General features: G+C 38.8%; 3 protein-coding genes across 4 annotated transcripts; 2 read left to right on the top strand and 1 right to left on the bottom strand.

Annotated features, from left to right (window-relative positions):
- Positions 1–2,495: 2,495 nt before the first annotated feature.
- LOC126755702 (protein late bloomer-like) lies at positions 2,496–7,358 on the bottom strand. The gene is made up of 5 exons (XM_050468450.1): positions 7,230–7,358; positions 4,467–4,634; positions 4,239–4,397; positions 3,970–4,164; positions 2,496–2,552 (listed from the first exon to the last, which is right to left on the bottom strand). The coding sequence occupies exons 1-5, from the start codon at positions 7,287–7,289 to the stop codon at positions 2,496–2,498; spliced, it is 639 nt and encodes a 212-aa protein (XP_050324407.1). The 5' UTR covers positions 7,290–7,358.
- Positions 7,359–14,076: 6,718 nt separating this feature from the next.
- On the top strand, positions 14,077–19,588 carry LOC126757111 (protein late bloomer). 2 transcript variants are annotated; one of them, XM_050470734.1, is made up of 6 exons: positions 14,077–14,367; positions 14,614–14,787; positions 14,858–15,007; positions 18,832–19,029; positions 19,142–19,245; positions 19,326–19,588. In XM_050470734.1, exons 1-5 carry the CDS (start codon positions 14,308–14,310, stop codon positions 19,211–19,213), a joined length of 654 nt encoding a protein of 217 aa, XP_050326691.1. In that variant the 5' UTR covers positions 14,077–14,307; the 3' UTR covers positions 19,214–19,245; positions 19,326–19,588. The 2 variants fall into 2 exon arrangements, with proteins under 2 accessions (XP_050326691.1, XP_050326689.1); XM_050470732.1 differs by having other exon boundaries at positions 19,142–19,588.
- A 480-nt stretch (positions 19,589–20,068) lies between these two features.
- Positions 20,069–24,544, top strand: LOC126757089 (polypeptide N-acetylgalactosaminyltransferase 3). The gene is made up of 7 exons (XM_050470695.1): positions 20,069–20,729; positions 21,052–21,152; positions 21,348–21,528; positions 21,818–21,987; positions 22,189–22,646; positions 22,711–23,499; positions 23,596–24,544. Exons 1-7 carry the CDS (start codon positions 20,596–20,598, stop codon positions 23,755–23,757), a joined length of 1,995 nt encoding a protein of 664 aa, XP_050326652.1. The 5' UTR covers positions 20,069–20,595; the 3' UTR covers positions 23,758–24,544.
- Positions 24,545–24,608: the final 64 nt, after the last annotated feature.

The following is a 24,608-nucleotide window of genomic DNA, read 5'->3' as shown; positions in this document are numbered from 1 at the left end:
CTTCTAAGAGCTAATTTGATTAGAAAGACTCTTGTGTCAAAACACCAAACAAAAGGGACACAACAATGAAAAGCAAAACATCGCACAAGCACTTTTTCATTTCAAACTTTCATTCTCAAAAAAAAAATATCAAAACTTTTTCTTCAAATCCACACTTTCCATAAGATTTTCTTCAATATTCCGATACTCACCACACACAAAAAGTTAGAAAACACCACAATATACTTTATTGTTATTCTTAGACAATTCATTTAGGTTGATTAAGAAAGAGCATCTCTCCAATTTACAAATAAGAACAGGAAATTTTTGAATTTCGGTTTCTTTTTACACATAATTTACAAGTGTTGGTAAAATATAAAAATAAATATATTTGAGGCAGTGCTGCCTTCTATCATACATAGGTACAAAGACAATACAAAATTAATAAAAAAAACAAGAAAAAACGTTAACTTCGGCTGCACCGAAGCTAATATACCCTTCACAGATTACATTGGTGCCTTAGAAAATAATTTATACCAAATTTCGTAAATATATCTTGTCAAATGCAAATACTTGATTCCACTTGATTCCGATCATTCAGTTTGTATGGCAGCTATATGCTATAGTAAGCCGATCTGAACAATTTCTTCGGAGATTACATTGTTGCTTTAGAAAATAATCTATACCAAATTTGGTGAAGACACATTGTCAAATGTGAAAGTTTTCCATACAAGAACTTGATTCCGATCGTTCAGTTTGTATGGCAGCTATATGTTATAGCGGTCCGATATCGGCCGTTCCGACAAATGAGCAGCTTCTTGAAGAGAAAATGACGTTTGCAAAATTTCAAAAGGATATCTTAAAAACTGAGAGACTAGTTCGTATATATACAGAAAGACGGACGGACAGACGGACATGGCTAAATCGACTCAGCTCAACATACTGATCATTTATATATGTACTTTATAGGGTATCCGACGCTTCCTTCTGGGTGTTACAAACTTCGTGACAAACTTAATATACCCTGTTCAGGGTATAATTATGATACCAAAAAATTACAGTTGAATGCAACAACAGCAAAGTTAGCGAGTTGTTTCGATATAATCTAGTTTGTTCGATTCGCCACTCTTTAACCTTTTTTTTATTCATAGTTCATTTCAAAGGTGATACAACCTTTATAACTTTTCGATACCAGTAGTATGATTTGTCCTTTGCTTTAAAAAAGGACTTAGTTTCACCGATTACCTCTTTTTTCGACGAAAAAGTTATCTTAGACAGCACTCTTTTGAGGTTTGAGAACAGGAAATAGTCGCTAGGGATAGGCAAACGTAATAAGGACTATGATTTAAGGGCATGCGCCTGGAATGTCCGGTCCCTAAATTGAGAAAGTGCTTAAGCCTAGCTTTTTGAAAAGGTTCTTGTAACATTTATTGCAGCGGCCATATAAAGAAGCGCCAAATATTTGTAGTATGTACTAGATTCCAGCAAAAAAAATTCATCAAGCTACTTGCCTGACTGCGGATCGAAAACTTCTAAACCAAAACGATCATGTTGTGATAAATGGACGACTTGTATCCAGTGTTCTTGATGTGGGTTCTCTCCGAACCTAACATCGACTCCGACCACTATCTTGTGGTAGCGAAGATATGCGCCCACATCTGTATAGCAAAGATCGCCCGTCAGCAAACACAGGGAAGGTACGACGTGGACCATCACAACAGACAGCTATATATAAAATAAGGTACTACATATATGGGGCTAATTGAAGTATTGAGTGGATTTTGCACATTTTTGGCACAAGAGGATATTTAATCTACAGGTGTCCCTTACTACTGCACTCCTCTGTGTCCATTTGCAACACCAAGCCAAGAAACTTGTGTACACAGTTTTATCAAGATGTCTCAATTTTCAACCAATTTATCACTTGCACGGACAGGTTTGATTTCAACTCGTCTCGTTATCCTAATATCTACCTAGTTTCAGATAATACGAACAACCGTTAGGTGAATTAATCTATCATACCTCGTAAAACATGTTGGGAAGGAATGTATAACGTAATGCCGACAATCAAAATCTCGAAATTTAGAATTCCGACAGTCGAAATACGGACAAATCAAGAAAAGGTGGCGTTGTACGTTCTAGGCCCTGCGGATTTCGGCCTCCGGCCACGAACAAGTTCAGGATCATAACCCTTAGTCCGTAGAAATCTCTTTCTGTGCTTCGATAGAAATAAGGGCGGACCAGATAAAATAGTTTTCACATCTCGGTATTTTGATTTTTCGGTGTTCTGATTTGTCGGTGTTTTATTTGTCGGTATTTAGATTTAGCTGCATATTTAAATTTTGTCGATATTTTGAATTTCGGTATTTAAGTGTATCCCAAAAGAAACGTATTAAGAAAGTGAAAACAAGTAAGATTCTTAAAAATACATATTTTTATTACAAAATGCTAAAATTAGGAATTATAATAAAATTTTTTTCTGAGGATTTGGCATTGCGCTTTTTCGGGTTACTCTGCTAGTCCTCCAGCTGATAAGCAACACCCAAAGCTATAGCAAGCACTAAAGAAACGGCCTGAAATATAAGCAAAGAAATTATCGATATTATTTTACTTCAAAAATAGCCAATAAAATTATTTCGCTATTAGACTATTATTGAATAGATGAACTACTTCAATTTCAAGAACCAGTGCTTATCGATTTTATGGTGGTTTCAATTGAATTCGTAAATCACTTCAAGACGCATTTCGGGAAAGTCGTCCAAAATCAGTTTTTGTTGCAGAAACTATTGATGCTGTGCGCAAACTGATATTGCAAGATCGTCAGATCGTGAGATTGAGACAACTATGGCCATTAGTAGTACTAGCATAAATTCAATATTGAATGAACATTTGACTATACAAAAAATTTGTTCACTTTGGATCCCACACAATTTGTCAATTGCTCAGAAAATCGGTCGTGTCTATGGGTCCAGAGAAATGTTAACAAAATACGATAACGGTGTTCTGAAACACGTCTGTGACATCGTGACAGGTGATGAATCGTGGATTTATGCGAGCTCGTGCACTAAACACATCCAAGCAAATGGATGCCTGTTTTTTAGAAAGACTGAATATGTCGCTGATTGGTATAAAACCATTTGCTTGCCAGTTGTCTTTCAAAAAATGAAGAAAACCTACCGCCGAAGACGGATCACTCTTCACCACGCCAATGCTAGCTGTCACACATCGACTGAAACAACTGCATTTTTGAGCACTCAAAACATCGAGTGCGGATTGACTTTTTTTAATTCTCATTCGTAAAAAATAAACTAAGAGGTTAACCTTTTTTGACATCTGAAGAAGCGGTTGATGCATTCAAATTGTATGTTTTGAAGATACCTCAGTGTGAGAGACAAAAGTACTATGACAATTAGTTTAAATACATGCAAAGGTATATAGATCTTAATGGAGAATATTTTGATAAGCAGTAAAGTAATTTTCGATGATTAAAATTCATTTTTGTTCTCAAAACCCGAAACATAAAAAGGATTAAAATCTCTCACTTTTCACAAGTTTACAGCCGAAAGAAAAACCAGGTAATAGAAACCACTAATATTGGAACAAAATTCCAGTTTCTGTTATAAAATGGTTATATTAATAAATGTTATTTTATCAGACAATCATTAACATTTAACATTTTTATACTGACACATAACTAATTAACAACTGTAAATTTCTCTATAGACTCGAATTAGTTACCTTCTATTCTGTACTACAAATTAACTGGGCCGAAAAAGACCAAAATGTACCAATTACAAAACATACAAAATTTGAGAACAATCAAAAATGGATCGAAATAAAAAAAATCTTATCAACATTAGAAAGGTACAAGGCGCTCTCACAGGCTCAACCTATAGCGCATTACCTGCTACTGAATATCTCTATGACCCATATAAAAAATATATATACTATTGAAAGACATTTAAATTAATCAAATAATAAATCCCTCACCTCAATAGCAAATACGACCCAACTGAAGTTATACATTCGCTTGAAGGAAGAGCTATAACTATCGGTGAGTTCCGCTAAACAGCCCCTTTGGTATAAATTTTCAGGTGACATATTGGCGTCCCTATAACAAGATATCGGTATTGGTATACCTGCTGTCATGTAGTCATTATAATTTGTCTTGCCACAGCATTCCATCTAAGTAAAAGAAATTAGAAATCATTACAAGCACAAAAAAAAAATTAAAAGATTTTTATTTATTTTTTACATACCGTACTTTGGAACATATGCATTGTTACATCGCTACCTTCTTTCATATGCTGCCACGCCAAATTGACGTCATGACGTGCATGCTCTGCGCTATCAGCCTTATTTATATATATTATATTTATCACATTACACACGAGAAGTACCAACAAACATAGGACGTACTATAAATTTATTAAAGAAAGTTTGAAATTGTTTATTAAAAAACTATAAAATAGATTCGTTATTCATACCGTCCATATGCAACATAAACTTTCGGTTAGCGCACCGCAACAGCCAACAAATGAGATGCAAAGTATTATGCTGCCGAAGACGATCAAACTAACACAAATTGGCTTACTGGCGGCACCAAGTTCCTTCATCACCAATGCACTCAAAACTACTATGACAATTCCAAACACCTGTAAAGAAAGGTATTAGAAAATTCGGTGGTTGATGTTCAACTGTAGGACAGCATTACACAGAGAAATGAAGTTCAGGAAATGCAATGCAATGTTCAATGATTCCGAAATAAATTCGGTTCTAAATATTATGTCACCGAAATTAATATTAGCTATCTTTGATGCGACAAGCCCTCGGGGATGGTGAATCGAACAAACAATACCGATAGTTTAAACAGATTGGCGGCACTTGCTATGCAGCCTAGCGCTGGCACCGATTATGCTTTACCTCTTCTATCCAAAAAAATATATTTTAGTAACTTATCCTTTGAGGCATCCACTATGGCAAAACTAGTATACTGTTGTATCACTTCCTTAAGATATTCAAATTCCTACTTTGCTTTCACAAATAAATAAAGGGTTTTTTAATAGGGAAAAAAGTAGACCGATAGGGACAGCAAACGACGCCATTCTTTTCCCGCTCTTTCAACATTTCTCTTCAGTAAAGTTTGCCATTTGACCATGGAAATATATACGATCCAACAACAAGTCGAAATTATTAAAATTTACTACTGAAATTCGAAGTCAGTAACCTCAACTTTAAGAGCGCTATGTTCAATCTATGGTCGTCATAATCGTCCTGTCCGATCAAATATTGAGCGTCTAGTGGGAAATTTTGAATCACAGGCACAGTACAAAATGCTCTCGTACCAGTGAGACAACGAAGTGCCCGTAATATCGAGAATATTGCTGCCGCTAGCGCATCAATTTAGGAAGACCCAAATCAGTCTCTAACACGTTGATCTCAAGCGTTGGGCATCTCTGTGACGTCGTTGTGGCGAATTTTGTGAAAAGATCTTGTCCTACATCCTTACAAGATCAAATTAAAGCAAGAACTGAAGCAGCTTGACCACCAGAATCGTCGTATGTTCGCGAATTGAACTGAGCAACAACTTGAAAATTATCCGGATTTTTATTGAAAATTCATTTTAAGCCATGATGCTCATCCCTGGCTGAATGGCTTCGTCAGTAAGCAAAATATGCGTCAAGCAGCAATCCACACGTACTCCGTGAGTCACCATTGCATCCCGAAGAACTTAAGGTCTGCAGCACCAAATATGGGCCAGCGACGTCAATGGTCCGTACTTCTTCCGTGATGATCAAGACCAGGACGTTACTGGTTCCAACAGGAACAGGCGCCACAAGCCGCCCAGCGAATGTCACAATCGATTTATTGAAAACCAAGTTTGGTGATAGTTTTAACTCACGAAATGGCCGAGTGAATTGGCCGCCTCGGTTGTGCGATTTGACGACGTTAGACCATTTCCTGTCTGCGGTTCCATACATGATAGCATCGAATGTACTTTTACAGAAATAAAGAATTTCATTGATATTCCAAATCGTATTTGTTTCATTTGAAAACTTTAGTAGGGCTCTTATGGAAAAACCCATTATTTTAAAAAGAGCGCAAGAAGTAGAGAAATGACGTATCGAAGACGGCTAGTACCACCTAATTGAAGTTTATCATTAAGGCAACCACCGGGGCAATATAATATAGCAATATTATGATATATTTAAATACTGATTTGAATTATTTCCCTCAGGTTTTCCTCAAGTTGGGTTGCACTTAATTCTTTTTTGAAATATTCTACCACGAATAAGGAAATATTAGCAATCTTGTCCCCTATCTCATTGTCTTCGATGCCTTTGTGAATTACACACAGTGGAAGAGAAGTCGTTTCTTCTTAGGAACACTCTCCCCTGCTGTGCTGCTTCCCAAGGCACTGCTGGACGATATGCGAATCGTGGTTTTGGCTTTGATTGCTTTTTGGCGGTATACATAGTTGTTAACTCTGGAGTTGCTCGCTGATCCATTAGAATCTAGCTCCGCGGCTTTCCCAAGAGCAAAAATATTAGCTTAGAATATATTGTAGTAATCCGGCAGCTTAAAAGGCTGCCTATATTTAGTTCCGGACATTATAGTTCCGCAACACCGCGCTCCAATTTCGATCCATCCCTGTAATTATGGTACTTAATATGCGGCGTGGAGGTGCGGTACCATGACTATTCGACAATCTTCTCATTCTTAGTTTACTTCGAATCGTCGTTCCGGCAATTTTGCCGATTTTCAAGTTTCTAGGCAGGTTTACTACTAATTTAAGAGCCGCCGTTGGGAAGGTTCCTACAGCTCCCGGTACTCTCTATAGAACTGTCCTGGCACACAGCACCCAGGTTGTGCCGAGTATCTCCCTATATACATTTGGGGCATTGCCGGACTTCCATACTCTTCCCTCCACATAGTGCTTCCAAAAGAGTTTTTTGTTCAAAGGTACAAGGCATCCCCTTGTATTTGTTTGTGAAAAGAAGCAAATCGTTTTACTCTGAATTCAACCAATGGGTTGTATTTTATTTTTTAGTATTGTCACCCTATTGTTTTTTTTTCGATCACCCTTGAGACAAAAAGCTAAACAAAAGAGGCAAAACAATTGGAGGAAATACATCGCATACTTTTTTCGATTTCCAACTTTCATTCTCAAAACAAAATATCAAAACAATAAAATTTTGTCTTCAAAACCACACTCCCCTTATGATTTTCTTCAAAACCCCGATACTCACCGCACATAAAAAGTTAAAAAACACCACAACATACTTTATTGTTATCATTAGACAATCCATTTTGGTTGATTAAGAAATAGACTCTCTCAAAACTACAAATAATCACAGAAAATTTTTAAATTTCGTTTGCTGTTTACGAATATTTAAAAATGTTAGTTACAAATGGAAATGAAGATATTTGAGACAGTGTTGCAAAATGTCATTTATCACCTTATGTACTACAGTGACGGTAAAAATTAATATCTATACTTACGTTCGGTTTGCCATTTCGCTCCTGTTTAAATACATGTGAATGCAACAACAATATTATCAAATGCAATACCAAAATTAACGAGTTGAATTCGATACAAGAGAGTAATCGGATACCTTATTAATATAGTAGAATCGCTCTTTGAACAGCTGTTATGGTGTGTTCGGTTCGCCACTTTCTTAGACTAGCTATTTACTTCATACTTTCATATATCCATAGATATTGTAAGATATCTTGACAAATATACCTATAAATTATGTTATGTTCATCCTTAATTGTGAGTCAGCTATATTTCACGCGGCATTTTCTCTGCGATCATCTATTTATATTATACACTATAGTAGTAAAGGGTGATCCATTCTTACTTTTTTAAAGAAAAAAGACACAGAAACTTCAAATTTAATGGGGAATGTTTATTATCATTCGAAAGAACATTCTTTGGCATTTGTTTTTTGAAGATTATCTCTTTCAAATGTTGGCCGCGGCTACGTCTCAGATCGACTCGTTCGAACACTTCGACTGGTAACACGCGTGATATTTTTCTCCAAGGTCTAAATCGAATCGATTGTCCGCATAGACTTTAGGCCTTACTTATTCCCATAGAGAAAAGTCTAGTGATATCACACGATGCTGGTGGCCAGCTTAATAAATTCATTCCTTCCTCCTGTATTTTGTATGCTTTCAATTGAAGATCTCGCTATGCCAAGTCGATCCATATGTCAGTCCGAGTTGCTGGGAACGGCGCCAAATCGACTCTCCATGGTTTTTGTTCTCTTAGCTACTGCGGCTACACTGTGTATTTTCTTCACTGCGTGGACGTGGGCGTTTCGGTCGAATATTATCCAATAATGAGTGCTGGGTCCCAAGATGGGTGATAATATTGCGAATAGTACGCTTAGTAGGTCTGTTATGTTGACCTTAAGTTGAGTGATGCACACGACACATTCTTTACAGAACGTGATTTTTCGTAATAAAGTCGAACGATTTGTAAACGTTATTCAGGGGTAATTCTTTCCATGACCAAATGCCAAACAATACTGAACAAAAATAACGTGCCAGCTTGACACGACTCACGAGTGATCTGTCAAAAAAAAGGCTATGGAAAAAAGTGCCTCTACTTGGATCATCCAGTATATCAATATATGTATATAAAACCAAATCCAGAAGGAAATGTGCGTAGAGATTAGTCTTATCGAAATTTTCCCCAGTAAGTCAACATATACCATTAATATTGAACTATACATACACCTGTTGGTAGGACTTTATATAAAAATATGTATATACGATACATCTGTATATACATAGGTACATAAATGTTATATATTTGCATACATGTTAAATCTATGTATATAATGTAAATAACTGTCGATAATTTCGCAAACCAATATCTTCGATAAAATGGACAATAGAAGTTCAGTTCATCAATCGCTTTCAACTTCAAATGATCAGTATAATTTTATCGGTATCTTTTGGGCATTTTTTAAATCGGTGTATGTTTTTAGACTTTCGCAATAATATTTTAGGTTTGCGTGTTATGAACCAAAAAAGAAGTAAACTTTGAAAGTAACAATTTCGAATGAGTTTCAATTTTTTGAATTTTTTCTATAAATAATAATTTTGCACAAATATTTTGGGTAGAAAGCTGTACCGTTGAACTGTATCGGTGGACTGTCAAACTTTTGCTGTCAAAAACTATTAAAATATACATAGAATGACTAACGCAGTGGATAAAGTAAAATGTTTTGCCTTTTTCTTGAGTGAAATGTGTGGTGTAAGTATTGAACTAACCGTTATATATTAATTATTGTATTAATTAAACATTTTCATCTTTTATGACGTCACAAAACAATGTATTTTTTGTCAAAATTGTCGGAGTCTCTGTTTTACTTGTACTTGTATTTAAGACATTTTAAACCGTAACTAAACTGCGAGAGTGCCAGTGAAGAGATGCTATAAGATCGACTTGAGAATTCTTTACGTTAATAATAATATTATTATAACTATTTATATGTATATGGCAAATAGTATATTATTATCAACTTTTCTGGTTCTCTAATAAAATACTAACTATAAAGGCTAGTTAAAAAAACAACTAAAATTTTTTTTTACATTTTTACCTCCAAAGCACTCAATAAACAATAAAAGCTGTACTTCAGTCGCAGAGAGACTAACGGGAGTTCTTCACAGTATAAAGCTTTCATTGTTATGTTATTGTTATCATTATTCTTCAAATATTCTCCAAAGCAAGTGCTTCTACATTGTGTTCATTGTTGATGTGATAAGAGCAGAGTGACGTAATGTCACCATTTCTTCTTCTTCTTTATTGGCGTAGACACCGCTTACGCGATTATAGCCGAGTTAACAACAGCGCGCCAGTCGTTTCTTCTTTTCGCTACGTGGCGCCAATTGGATATTCCAAGCAAAGCCAGGTCCTACAGCTCATCGTTCCATCGAATGCGATATTCGCCGTGGCCAACGCGCAAAGGACCATAAATCTTTCGCAGAACTTTTCTCTCGAAAACTCGGAACGTCGACTCATCAGTTGTTGTCATCGTCCAGGCTTTTGCACCATATAGCAGGACGGGAATTATGACTGACTTATACAGTTTGGTTTTTGTTCGTCGAGAGAGGACTTTGCTTCTCAATTGCCTACTCAGTCGTTAGTAGCACCAGTTGGCAAGAGTTATCCTGCGTTGGATTTCTAGGCTGACATTGTTGGTGGTGTTTACGCTGGTTCCAAGATAGACGAAATTATCTCCGACTTCAAAGTTATGACTGTCAACAGTGACGTGAGAGCCAAGTCGCGAGTGCGACGACTGTTTGTTTGATGACAGGAGATATTTCGTCTAGGCCTCGTTCACTGCCAGACCCATTTGCATTGCTTCCTTGTCCGGTATCGATCGGCTCGGAGAGGTCCTTCCCAATCCTGACGGAGCTTTTCATGTCTCTCAACGTCAGTTTACACAGCCGTATTAGTTTTGCGGGGATACCAAATTCAGACATCGCGGCATAAAGGCAGCTCCTTTTCGTGCTGTCGAAAGCAGCTTTGAAATCGACGAAAAGGTGGTCTGTGTCCATTCTCCTTTCACGGGTCTTTTCCAAGATTTGGCGCATAGTGAATATCTGGTCGGTTGTTGATTTGCCAGGTCTAAAGCCACAATGATAAGGTCCAATCAGTTTTAATCTTTCACACAATACGCTCGATAGAACCTTATATGCGATGTTGAGGAGGCTTATCCCACGGTAGTTGGTGCAGATTGTGGAGTCACCCCTTTTATGGATTGGACATAACACCCTTAAATTCCAATCGTTGGGCATGCTTTCGTCCGACCAATATTTTACAAACAAGCTCATGCATGCTCCTTATCAGTTCTTCGCCGCCGTGTTTGAATAGCTCGGCCGGCAATCCATCGACCCCCGCCGCTTTCTTGTTCTTCAGGCGGGTAATTGCTATTCGAACTTCATCATGGTCGGGCAATGGAACGTCTGCTCATCGTCATCGATTGGGAAATCGGGTTCGCCTTCTCCTGGTGTTGTACGTTCACTGGCATTCAGCAGGCTGGAGAAGTGTTCCCTCCATAATTTAAGTATGCTCTGGGCATCGGTGACTAGATCACCTTTGGGGTTTCTACAAGAATATGCTCCGGTCTTGAAACCTTCTGTAAGCTGCCGCATGTTTTCGTAGAATTTTCGAGCATTACGAATCTTGGCTGCAACAAGATAATGGTCCGAGTCGATGTTAGGACTTCAGAGCGTACGCACGTCTAGAACACTGGAGACGTGTCTTCCGTCTATCACAACATGATCGATCTGGTTGGTGGCTTTTCGATCCGGAGACAGCTAGGTAGCTTGATGTGTTTTCTTGTGCTGGAATCTAGTACTACAGATAACCATATTTCGGGCCCCGTCGAAGTCGATCAGCCTCATATTTTCCATGATGTTTCGTCGTGGAGGCTGAATTTACCGACCGTAGTGCCAAAGATACCTTCTTTGCCCACCCTGGCGTTAAAGTCGCCAAGCACGATTTTGACATCGTGGCAGGGGCAGCTCTCACAGGCGTGCTCCAAGCGCTCAGAGAAGGCATCTTTGGTCACATCGTCCTTCTCTTCCGTCGGGGCGTGGGCGCAAATCAGCGATATGTTGAAGAACCTCGCTTTGATGCGGATTATGGCTAGACGTTCATTCACCGGAGTGAATGATAGTACTCGGCGACGGAGTCTCTCTCCCACCACGAATCCCACACCAAACTTGCGCTCCTTTATAAGGCCACTGTAGTAACTGTAGTAGGACCTACTCGTCTCTGTCCTTGTCCCGTCCATCGATTTTCTTGAACGGCGGTGATGTCAGCCTTTATTTTCACGAGGACATGAACCAGCTGGGCAGCGGTACCTTCCCAATTAAGGGACCGGACATTCCAGGTGCATGCCCTTAATTCGTAGTCCTTATTTCGTTTGCCATGGTCGTCATCAAAAGGGGGGTCTCTCATCCGAGGCTGATTGTTAATTCTTCATTGGTATGATTTTTTTACGTGGCGGGGCCCAAACCCAGCGGACAACCCTGCGGAGGGGATTTTTCGCCTTCTCACTTTAGCCCGCCATCAAACGGATGTTCTTAGGCTACCCAGAGGATACTTGGTCAAAGACCGGAAGTCGTGAGCTGCTTGAGTCATATGTAAAAGAATCGTTTCTGGCCCAAGTGAATGGCGATCAGAGAACTTTCCGCACTTGCGTGAACTTCTACACATGACTCCATCCTCCACCATATCACCATTTACTTCTCGAGATACCAAGTACAGCCAAGTTTTCTCCACCAGATCTTTGCAACGAAACAAGGTCTTCCTCTACCTCTGCTTCCACCGACGACTACTGAATCGAATACTTTCAAAGCTACAGAGATCTCATGACAACATGACCTAGGCAGCACAGCCGCTGTCTCTTTATTTGCAGTTAATGTCGCCGTATATATCGTACAACTCTTTATTCCATATACTGCGGTATTCGCCGTTGTCATAGTGCAAATGACCGCAAATCTTCTGCCAAACCTTTCTCTCGAACACTCCTACGACCCTTCTATTTGGCAAATCCATATGAAAATCAAAAAAGTCTTTATGTCCATAGGCTTGACTAGTTCCATAGGTAATATGTAGTCTAAAGGCGTCAAATCGCACAACCGAGACGTCTAATTGACTGGGCCATTTCGTGAAGTTCATCAAGCATGGTTTTCAATAAATCGATTATGACATTTGCTGTGTGGCTTGAAGTTCCTGTTGGAACTACATATTGTTCAAGTACATACCATCCAATTCGGGCCAAAAATATTCGGTTATCATTGAGTGATAGCGATTCGCATTCACAGTAACGTCTCTATCTTGATCATCACGGAAGAAGTACAATTAAAGTACAATGACGCAGCCGCCCCAAAAACCGCACCAAACCGTAATTTTTTTGGAAAAAAAGATGTGATTCAAGGAGTATGTGTAGATTGCTGCCAAACCAATAACGCATATTTTGCTTATTGACGAAGCCATTCAGACCGAAAGGAGCCTTATCGCTGAAGATGGTTTTTCGATGAAAATCCAGATAAATTTCAAGTTTTTGCTCAGACCAATTCGCGAACATACGACGATTCTGGTGGTCAAGCGGCTTCAGTTCTTGCGTCAATCTGGTAAGGATGTAGGCCAAGATCTGTTCGCAAACTTCGCCACAAGCGACGTCACTGAGATGCCCAGCGTTTGAGAACGACGTATGAGAGACATATTTAGGTCTTCCTCAATTGATGCGCCAGCGGCAGCAATATTCTCGACACTATGGCCTTCTTTGTCTCACTGGCACGGAAACATTTTGTACTGTGCCTATAGATTCAAATATTTCCACTAGACGGTCAATTGTTGATCTGACAGGACAATTATGACAGCCATAAATTTGAATAAGCGCTCTTAAAGTTGAGGCCACTGACTCCGAAGTTCGGTAATAAATTTTAATAATTTCGACTCGTTATTGGATAGTTTATATTTCCATGATGAAATGGCAAACTTTACTGATGAGAAATGACAAATGAGCGGGAAAAAATATTCCGTATTTTGGATCGTTGTCTTGTTAAAAAATTCAATGCTTCGCAAGACCCAAACTATCCACAGTTGTCTTCAATTTGTGTAGTAATTTTTAAAAAGCTTTTAACATTTTCATTACTTTCAGAAATTTGTCTATTCTGTTTTTTTCTGAAAGCACTTTCATTGCCAAAGGCGTCTTTACTCCGAAAAATTTGTCAAGGTGTGTGGTATAAATACTTCTAATATTTTTGTATTTTGCTTTTACATCAATTTTTTCGCTCTCTTTGCCGCGCTCACATTTCTCACTGTGTAAACACATATGGTTCCACACAAACGACAACGCTGAGCGCTACTCAAACACTTAGCACATTTTCACCGTCTTATCAGTGCGACAAATGATAATTCATATGCGAATTTGAGTTAAGCCCGCCGAAAACGTACTGAAACAACAACAGCTGACAAGTTAATGATAAAAATGTACGTTTGTATGCGCCGTATTATAGGAAATTTATGTAATTGTGGAGGAAATATTATCTTTTTTGATTTCAATGCTGTTTAGTCGTTTAGTTACTGCAGTGCCAAGCGGTCGTAAAGGCATAGTTGAGGATCGGTTTGTTGTGTTCTTGTGTGTGGAAAGGGAGCGAAGGCCATAATTGGCGTAATAAATTCAAAAAACAGAAAATTTATTATTATTTTGTTACTATATTGCACTAATTAATTACTCGTCTCAACGGTACCTTGCGCTGTCAACAAAAATTTAACAATAAAAATACAGCGCCATGACTTGTGCAACGTCCACAGTGAAATTTTTAGCCTTTCTAATGAATGTGCTCTGCTGTGTGAGTAATACATAGGCACATATAGTAATACATACGTATGTAATAAATCATGGTGTTTATCAATTAAGCTCTGATATGTCATTTGTGTGTCCCTTTGGCCAGTTATTTGCTCCAATTATTAATATTTATTTATATACAATTCAGTTCATAGCCCTACTAAACAAACATTTTCGTTGTTTTTTCTGCTTACTGCACTTGCACACACACACTTACACACAAAAAAATAATACCTGGCTCAACATGTAGATAGCGGGCGCTTTCATGTTATCGGCCAGCGCTTACTCCTTGGTGCAATTCGACGCCAGCGAATCCATTAAGATACCCTGTATTATGGGCGTGGTGTTGGGCGGTTTGCTCTTCGCCACCACCATAGTGGGCTGCTGTGGCGCCATACGCGAGTCGCCGCACACTATTTTGGTTGTGAGTATTTGCTGCAAGTCTTTTTCCATTCATATTTATTTTTAAACACTTAACTCAAGCACTTTTGTAGTATGCCATCTTTTTGCTGCTGCTGCTGCTCGCACAAATCGCCGTCATCTTCGCGCTACCAATAGATTTCTCCAAATTAGCCGAGGAGACGATACAGAACGCTTGGAATCGGCAGATGAGCGATGACGCCATGGATAATTATCAAATTAGAGTAAGTTGACACTAAATTCTGCAATTTTTTTAAGTAGGAGTGTTCGATTCACACATTCATTATGCTCGCGCTCGCTATGTCTGTGATCTGCCGAGTAATATTTGACATGCAAGTGACAAGTAATTTAACCAGTTCAGTTCGATGTAAGAGAGTATGTAAATACGTTTTTAGAGTAGTATAACCGCTATCTATCATTAATCATTCTATATTTCTTTATACCAGATAATTTATACCAGCTGATATTCGTTTTACCACACATGCGTTGAATTGTATACAGTTATTTCAAAAATTTGAGTTTACAGTTCTGTTCACATAACGGTTGTTTGTGTTAGTATATATTAACAATAGTGGTGGAGGGCTCATCAGCATGTGTGGTGCACTAAGGTCCACTCCAACCATGTCACTTAATGCCATTTTGAACATATTGCCGAAAGGTGTATGGCCGAGAAAGTGCCTATTAGACTCAGAGAATCTGTGTTATTAGAAGAATGCGTATCTGAACAATCGGTTATACTCACGAACTTTGACTACATACCGGATCATCTAGATCATGGAGTCGCCAAACCGAAAACTGGCGGCTCCTTTCCAGCCCATATACCGACGAGAGGGCTATGGGTGGGAAGAAGCCGTTGGAGGAGAGGGGCAGTGAGCTTCTTTACGGATGGGTCAAAGCTTGGAGGGAAGCTTGATGGAGGGGTTTACTGTTGGGAACTCTCTATAAGCTCCAGTTTCAGACTTCCTGACTATTGCAGTGTCTTCCAAGACTGCAAGGTTGCAGCCATCAAGGTAGCAGTAGATCTACTGCTCCGGCGTGCGGCCTCCATCAGAGAAGTGATCATTCACTCAGATAACAGAGCGGCGATACTAGCCTTGAACGCATTTACAATGTGTTCTGGGATGGTCGAGGAGTGCCTAACCTCGCTATCAATAGCATCGAGTGCCTTTGTGATAAAACTGGTATGGGTGCTGGGACATAGCGGAATCGCTGGAAATTGTAAAGCTGTTGAGCTAGCAATGAAAGGCACCCTAGAACCGCTATCGGTAGAACGGGAGCGGGTCGGTGCTCCAGTATCCTCTTGTGCTCTACTCCTGGCGCAGTCGCAAAAGCCTTGTGGCCCAAGAATGATCGCAGGAGATCTACCGATTTCTTTGCCTTCAGTAAAGCTAGCCTCTCCCTAGTTGTGGGGTTTTAAAGCCTATTGCCCTATTGGCGTCCATGCAGACGCCGTTTGCAGAAGTTGTTTGGAAGAAAATGAAGTGGAAACAACTCAACACTTCCTTCTTAACTGTCTGGCGGGAGTTAAAATTAAGCGCCTTTGCAAATTTGTATTGGCTACTATGCGTTTTGCCAATCTGTTAGTCCGAACACAGGAGTTTTATTGTATATGGCTTCAGTTAGTGTGTCCTTACACAAAAGACCGTTGTGCTTTTGAGCACCGTGGAGTTAAGCTTTACATAAGCAGGATCCCACGTAAAACACAATTGACAGTTGTATATGGCTTCACAAAAGACTACATATACCACGTGTGATCATCGATCTGCCATCTAACCTAGCCTAGCCTATAGTAAAAACAAACCGTATTGACGACAGTCGAAGCCACGTAACCGAAACGTGCCCGGATTTTTATCCAACCAAAGACTGTAAATTCGACAGCATTCTTCAAAATTATTTCAGGAATAGTTTTTTGTCGCAATAACAACAAAAAAGTATACAGCAATCGAAATGTGTACACATGTAAACATATATGTATTTTAATATCAGGAAACTTCTAATAGACAGACGAATTAATGTTATCGTGTCCGTCTGTTCCTCCTGCTCAAAATATAAAAAATGGTGATAATTCAGTGACTAATTAACAATGAGTAATATTTAGTTCCGTTATTTAAAATACAATAACAACAGAAAAATTGCGAAAATTTACATGTTGTTATTCTTGTAACACCACAAATCATTCCTCGAATAGATTTTGGTTATTGAGACCGAAACTTTTGACCATGTTTACTATCGGGTCCATCCCGAATACCAATTAAGAATACCCGATTGTGTAATAAGTTCTGTCTATAAAATTCTAGAAACCAGTGGTTTGAAAATACATGTAACGGTATTTTACGGTAGAAACATCAGCAAATAATAAGAAAAAAACAAAAAAAAATGTTAAATTCGGCTTCGGCCAAAGCTGTAATAACCTTCACCGATTCAAGTTTTCCTTGCAAGAACTTAAGTTCAATCTTTTTGTTTGTATGACAGCTACTATATGCCCTAGGGATCTTAGACGATAGATAGAATAGCTAATAAATGAGGTTTGCACTGCGTTCTAAGGCCTATTGTGCTCCCCTCTACTTCACAACAACTCACACAGCTCCAGCAAATTGATGAATTTCAATGTACTCCTAAGCGATGTTGAGGCGATGTGATCCAAGAGCCTTTATCCTGCGTCTGGAGACTACAGTGCAGTCAATCAGCAGGTGTTCTGCAGTTTCCAGCTTCATGTCGCATAACCGGCAGTTTGAACAACGGGCTTGGCCCATGTTAAATAAGTGCTTCTTAAGCTTAGAATGACCTAATCTTCTTTGTACGATGTCACAGAGAGTGTTCCCGAATTTTCCCATAGCTAAAATAATAATATCAACCGCATATCCTTGACAGCGGATCCCATTATTAGTTAACAGTTCAAGTAGGTCGTCACGTATATGCTTCATTATAGGGATGATAGCACTCCACTCTGTGAGCAGCCTGTTGTACTGCCGATACCAATGCTGATATACCCTACTGTGGTCTCAGCTGGTGTACAATACGGCCTCTATCCATCTGCGTACCGGTGTTGTCACATTCCTTTTCCCCAGTGATCTTACCAAGTGAGACTTGTTATCAAAAGCACCATCGATGTCTAGGAAATGTTTGCATCACCTCTCCTCCTTCCATCGAACTTTGGATTTCCATGGCTAGCTGGTACAGAGCAGTATTGGTTGAACTACCTGCTCTGTAAGCAAGCAAGCAAATTCGCAAGTAGGATGCAATTTTCAGCACCTTCGACATTATTTCATAATCAACGATCTTTTCCGTACTCTTTAGTAAGAAGGATGTTAGACTAATTGGCCTAAAGGATTTCGCCAGTGATCAGTCCTTTCTTCCTACATTGGGTATGAAGATCAACTTTACAGTCCACCATGATTCTGTGATATACACCAGAATATATTTCTCATCAACCGAACAAGGTAGGGCAGTAAAAATTGCTCTCACAGTTGCAGAAACACTGGAAGACCCTCGGAGACTAGTATTTAGCGAACGAAGCTATAGCCTACTTGATCGAGTCCGCAGTAAACAGCTGTCTTGCTACGATCCAATCCGAGCGAGATGGCTGGTGTTTGACATCAAGTTGGCACTGATCTTCCCGAATTGTCTCTTGGAAATGCTCACGCAGAAGTGACATAGCTCTTTCTTCTGCACTGGCAGAATAGATCTCGTCTCATCTTTAAATAGCTAGTACTGAGTAAGTCTTGCCTGTGACCAGAGGCCTGTGCAGCCTTGCACACACTATTTGTTTTCTTTAGAATACGTCTGGGGGAAAGTTGCGTGACCTCTACCTTCAGCTCGAATTTTATGATTCAGTGAGATCAGTCCAGTCATAAATTCAATCAATATAACAAATATTCACGCGAATCAAGTTTTTCATAACCTAAAAATTTCCTTATATTACCACGACAGGCAAGTTAACGCAACTACGAATCGGAACTAGTCCAGATTTCTCACCTCGGTAGCAAAAAAGTTCAAAATAAACTTTTATACCATATTTTTTAATACATAGAATGTAAATATTTTTCAGTACGAGTGTTGTGGCAAAAATGGACCCAACGATTACATCGACAGTGGTCTATCCATACCTACGAGCTGTTATCTCAACCGCAAGACATCCATTCCAAATGATCTCTACACAGCGGGTTGCGTAGGGAAGTTAACTCAAGCCTTTGCTAACGGATCACGTATTGAAATAATCAGCGATTGGACGTTGGTGGGCGTGGAGGTGAGTATGAAGTGCTACAAAATTTAATGTTATTGCAAAGACGTTATTGATTCTAACTAGCGGAATTTAATACTTCATGAAATTATTCTCATATATTTCTTTTTTTTTACAGGGTGTTACCATAATTGTCGCATGCATTCTGGGCATCAATTTCAAAAACGTGGAAAGAAGGCGCTATTACTAGTAGATTATTACTTAAACTGCATAAATTTCATAGTATTTTAAATTAGCAGCTTTATTTTAAAGAATAATAATAATAAAATATTTATTTTATATAATTTTATATACAATTGAAGCCAAAGTATTAGGCATTACAAAAACCTTATCCACCTCAGTCGGGTCTAAACAACTAGAACGGTCACGGATTATTATTCGGCCAAGGACTGTTAACTCGGCACCATTCCTGGAAATTACTTCAGCAATATTTTCTGCCGCTACAACAACAACAAACAGCAACATTAGAAAAACATATGTTAATACTGTGTTGAGTGCAAATAATTAATTTTTAGTACTCAGCAGCTTCTATTTGAATAAAATTTTTTCAAATTTGTTTTGTGAACTCATTATTTTAAATAACACTAATCGATTATCGAATACTTATCGAACACATATAATCGCTTAATACTGTTGTTATACCTGTTTTTTTATTTAACGAAAATAAAATTTTATTATTTAACCTCAAGTTATGTGTAAATTAACGCCTAAAAGTATGCAAATAATTGCTCAGCGTTAACAGGAACTGCCGATTGCGCAATAAACACAGCGCCGTGGGTCTGTGACCTCGCTTACAGTGTTGCTTCGTTTAAGCGAAGGGCTTCCCATAAAAATTGCACAACACGCCAACAACAGTTCAGTGAAATTCACAGATTATCAAATACAAATTGTAAAAGATATTAAACAGCTGAAAATTCATCACAAAAAATATTAAATTTTAATTTATTTTATTCAAATAAGAATTTAAATGAAATTCGTAAAATTGTGTTTGATCGCTAAGAATTTCCTCATCCGTAAAAAGCAACCCTGCTGAGTGATGGCTCATCAACAACTGTTTACGTTTACACAACAAGACGGGTTTTGCAAACAAAATTAATTTGTCAATATTTTTTGTAGTTTATTTAGTTTGCTCCTTCGTTTGCGGCTTATAAACAAAAATATGCGGGAAAAGCACGAAGTAAGCAAATTTTTTTCGACTGCAATCTTTGCATGCAACCGCTGCAAATAAAAGACCCAGTGCCAGCTGTAGGAACCAGCAAAAAAGCAGCCATCCATCCAACCAACAAACCAGCCACAACAACTTCCTCTGCCACTGCCACTAAAGACTCAACATATTTGTAATCAAAACAAAAACAAGCTGTCGACAACGTACAGAGCTCATTCACGCTTTGACCAAGCAACTGTTGTAGTCGGCGCAACAACTTGAAACACAAATCGAAGATACCGCTACGAAGACGTTTCATTACACAAAGTGATCGCACAGACAGTGGTCATCAATTCTAGTAATAACAGCAAGCAACGCATTAGCATATTAGTAGCGTCAGCAAAAATAGAAGGAAATCATAATTAGCAATGGGTTTGAGATTTCAACAATTGAAGAAGCTATGGCTGCTCTACCTGTTTCTACTATTCTTTGCATTCTTCATGTTTGCGCTCAGTATCAATCTATATGTGGCCAGTATACAAACAAATGATCAGGATAAGGTGTAAGTATATTTGAATAATATATAAATTGAAACAGGTGTTTGTACTATAAAAGTAGCCCACGTGCAATATATGGCGCACAAAGTGCTAATAAATTGCAAATTGGTTAAAAACCGTTACAACCGCATTTTTGGCAAGAGTATTGCAAGGCAGCCACGCTTCTTAGTGCTGTGTAATGTGCTGTGGCAACAGACCATCACAGTTGAGCGCCTTCATTTAATTGTATTCCACTATTTAGCAATTCTATGTAAATTTTAAATGTTTCGTTTTGTTTTTTTTTTCTTCACGCGTTCGCAATCACCATTATAACAACGCAACACTTAGCCATCCGAAACCGCAGCCGCGCCGCCGTTCGCTATGGCATCCGAAGAACATAGTGGCGCATTATATTGGCAAAGGCGATATTTTCGGCAATATGACTGAAGGTAAATAAAAAAAAAAAAGAAAAAAATAGTTTTATGAAACTTGAGTTAAACACTAAAACTACAATGTCTATTTATTTCTTTTTATATATTTTATTTTATTTATTTTAATTTGAATTCATTATTATTCACACGTTTTGTGTGGGCCTACTAATCAATATTTATAAAAATTCGTTTAACATTAGAAACTCTTTTCAGATGACTACAACGTAAATCTTTTCAATCCCATTGCTGGCGAGGGGGCGGAGGGCAGGCCGGTCGTGGTACCAGCGCGCGAAAGTTTCCGCATGCAGCGTTTTTTCAGACTGAATAGTTTTAATATTTTGGCCAGTGACCGCATACCCTTGAATCGCACATTAAAAGATTACAGAATAAAGGAGTAAGTGAAGTGCACAACAGATCAATGACCACAAACAATTGAACAAATCAGCGAAGAAATCAAGCAAACATTAGCAGCTTTTTCAGCTGCGTCAGTGCCAAAAGGCAGTGAATATTAAGCCTAACAGCATTTAACAACAAGTTTTCCACTCATACATATGCATATAAATTTTGTGCAATGGCCCTGAGTTGCTGACAAAGCATAAAATCTTTTAACAAACAAAATCATCAAATCATTTACGCTGTCGCACACACTTAATTAGCTTTATTTTCATTTGTCTCTTACGCAGGTGTCGCGACAAGAAATATATCAACAACGAGCTGCCCACCGCATCGGTGATTATAGTTTTCCATAATGAGGCTTGGTCGGTACTGCTGCGCACCATAACGAGCGTTATCAACCGATCGCCGCGTAAATTACTCAAAGAAATCATACTAGTCGACGACGCTAGCGAACGCTGTAAGTGTCATCAGAAATTAAACAAACAAACACAAAAACAAAACACTCCAACAGTAAACGAAAACTGCATTGCAACCTAACACATTGTTGTATTTTGCATATCTGCAGCTAATTTGTTCACTGCTGCTGCAAAGCAGTAATTTAAACATCTTACAGTTGACCTTTTTTTGAGCTAGTTTAACCTTTCGCTTTGCCTTACAGCTTACTTGAAGAAGCAACTCGAGGCCTACATTAAAGTGCTCACCGTGCCAACGCGCTTGCTGCGCATACAGAAACGCGGCGGTTTGGTGCCAGCGCGTTTGCTCGGCGCCGAGCATGCCAAAGGTGATGTGTTGACCTTCTTGGATGCGCATTGCGAGTGTACACGCGGCTGGCTGGAGCCGCTGTTGCAGCGTGTGAAGGAGTCGCGCAACAGTGTGGTAGCGCCTGTGATTGATATAATTTCCGATGATAACTTCAGTTATACGAAAACTTTCGAGAACCACTGGGGTGCCTTCAATTGGCAGCTGAGTTTTCGCTGGTTCGGCAATAAGCGCAGCATAGCGCCGGCCAATGCTGATCCAACGCAGGCAATTGCATCACCGGCAATGGCTGGTGGACTCTTTGCAGTGGACAAACGGTACTTTTTTGATATTGGCGCGTACGATAAGGAGATGCGTGTAAGTTTGCAAGTTTTGCATGGTATATTACATGACATAATATATCTTTTTATATTCCTTACAGATCTGGGGTGGCGAAAACGTTGAAATGTCCTTTCGCATATGGCAGTGTGGCGGGCGTATTGAAATCTGTCCCTGTTCACATGTTGGCCACGTATTCCGCAGCACCACACCATACACCTTCCCGGGTGGCATGAGTGAAGTGCTGGGCAACAACTTGGCGCGTGCGGCCATGACTTGGATGGACGATTGGCAATATTTCATACTACTCTACACATCCGGTCTGTCGTTAGAGACACGTGAACGCATCGATGTCACTGAGCGCTTGTCACTGCGTGAGAAGCTCAAATGCAAACCATTTTCGTGGTATTTGGAGCATATCTGGCCGGAGCATTTCTTTCCCGCACCAAATCGCTTCTTTGGCAAAATAATCTGGCTAGATGGTGAGACCGAATGTGCGCAAGCGTACACGACGCACATGAAGAACATACCGGGGCGTCGTTTGTCACGCGAATGGCCACGCATATTCGAAGAGATCGACAATAATGCTGAGCAATTTATGTCGCTAATCGATTTGGATCGCGACAAGTGCTTGCGACCGCTGGAGAGAGATGTGCCGCGCACATCAGTGCAATCGGTCACAGTTGGCGACTGCAATGTACATAGCAAATCTATGGATATGTATGTCATAACGCCGAAGGGTCAGATAATGACCAATGACAATGTGTGTCTGACGTATAGTGAGCCGAAACTTGGCGTCATACAGCAGCTGAAGAGTCGCAATTTAACCAGCAATGTACAGCTGACCCAGTGCCTGGACGATCCGCGGCAGGTTTGGAGTTACGACATGGATGTGAGTAGAAGAGTGTTTTAATGGCTAATAAAATGTTATTTTTCAGTTTTATTCATTTAATATGCTTTTATGTACGTGTTATTGTTTATTTTGCAGACTCAGCACATTTCGCATCGCGAATCGAAGCTCTGCCTCACGCTGAAGGCAGCCAAAATTCCACGCACCCAAAAGGTGGAGAAAATCGTTGTTGCCATTAATTGTGATTACAAAGACATCACGCAGAAGTGGGGTCTCATACCACTGCCATGGAGAGTTTAAAAAACGTTATACAAATACACAAACAAACACAACGCAATTTGCAAAAAAAGAAACAATAAAAAAAAAACAGTATGAAAGCACGGATTTGCACACACAATTAAAAATGCCAATTAAATTAAACAATTTTAGTATACAATTAGAATTAAACAGTTAAGTAGTAAAAGTGAAGTGCGATAACACGTAGAAAAACATGTAGTGAATTATATACATATGTATGTATACCAGCGCCGTGTGCTTGTGATATTTTTTATTTGAAAATTTCGGAGATAAAAATACGAGTTTTTATGTTCGTACAACACGACCGTGTCCACAATATATACTACTAAAACCACCAATTTGTGAAAACTCGACAAAAATAACAATAACATCGACAAAAACAATAACCACCAAGCAACATCATCAATACTTTACCCACGAATTATATGTATTTATATATGGAATTAAATACCTGTTTGACTTACTGTAGGCGTTATTTACTAAATTATACTATACTATTTATTTTAACACTATTTTATATGAAATTTTGTAAACAAAAAAAAAACACTTATAACTTATGCATACACTTTTGCATACCTATTATAAAAACTAATTTATATTTTCTAGCTTATAAGTTTTTACTAAAGCCTAGCGAGAAAACATATACTCTTGCTGCTTAACTCGTCAGATGACTATATGCTATTAAAACAATTTTAAGCTTTGAATTGCTATCGCCGCTAATTATTACTACTGCTGCTAGTAAAATGAAATAAATTGTTTTTCCAAGAAATAAAAAAAATAAAACCTGAAACCAACGTCTTCATTACTTCCATACAAGCAGATGCCTATCAGACAACAACACTTTAGCATTAAAA

This window comes from Bactrocera neohumeralis, chromosome 4, assembly GCF_024586455.1.
Source record: "Bactrocera neohumeralis isolate Rockhampton chromosome 4, APGP_CSIRO_Bneo_wtdbg2-racon-allhic-juicebox.fasta_v2, whole genome shotgun sequence".
In the NCBI taxonomy this organism is placed as follows: domain Eukaryota; kingdom Metazoa; phylum Arthropoda; class Insecta; order Diptera; family Tephritidae; genus Bactrocera; species Bactrocera neohumeralis.
Note: the sequence above shows the minus strand (reverse complement) of the source record. Positions and strands in the feature narration are given on the sequence as shown.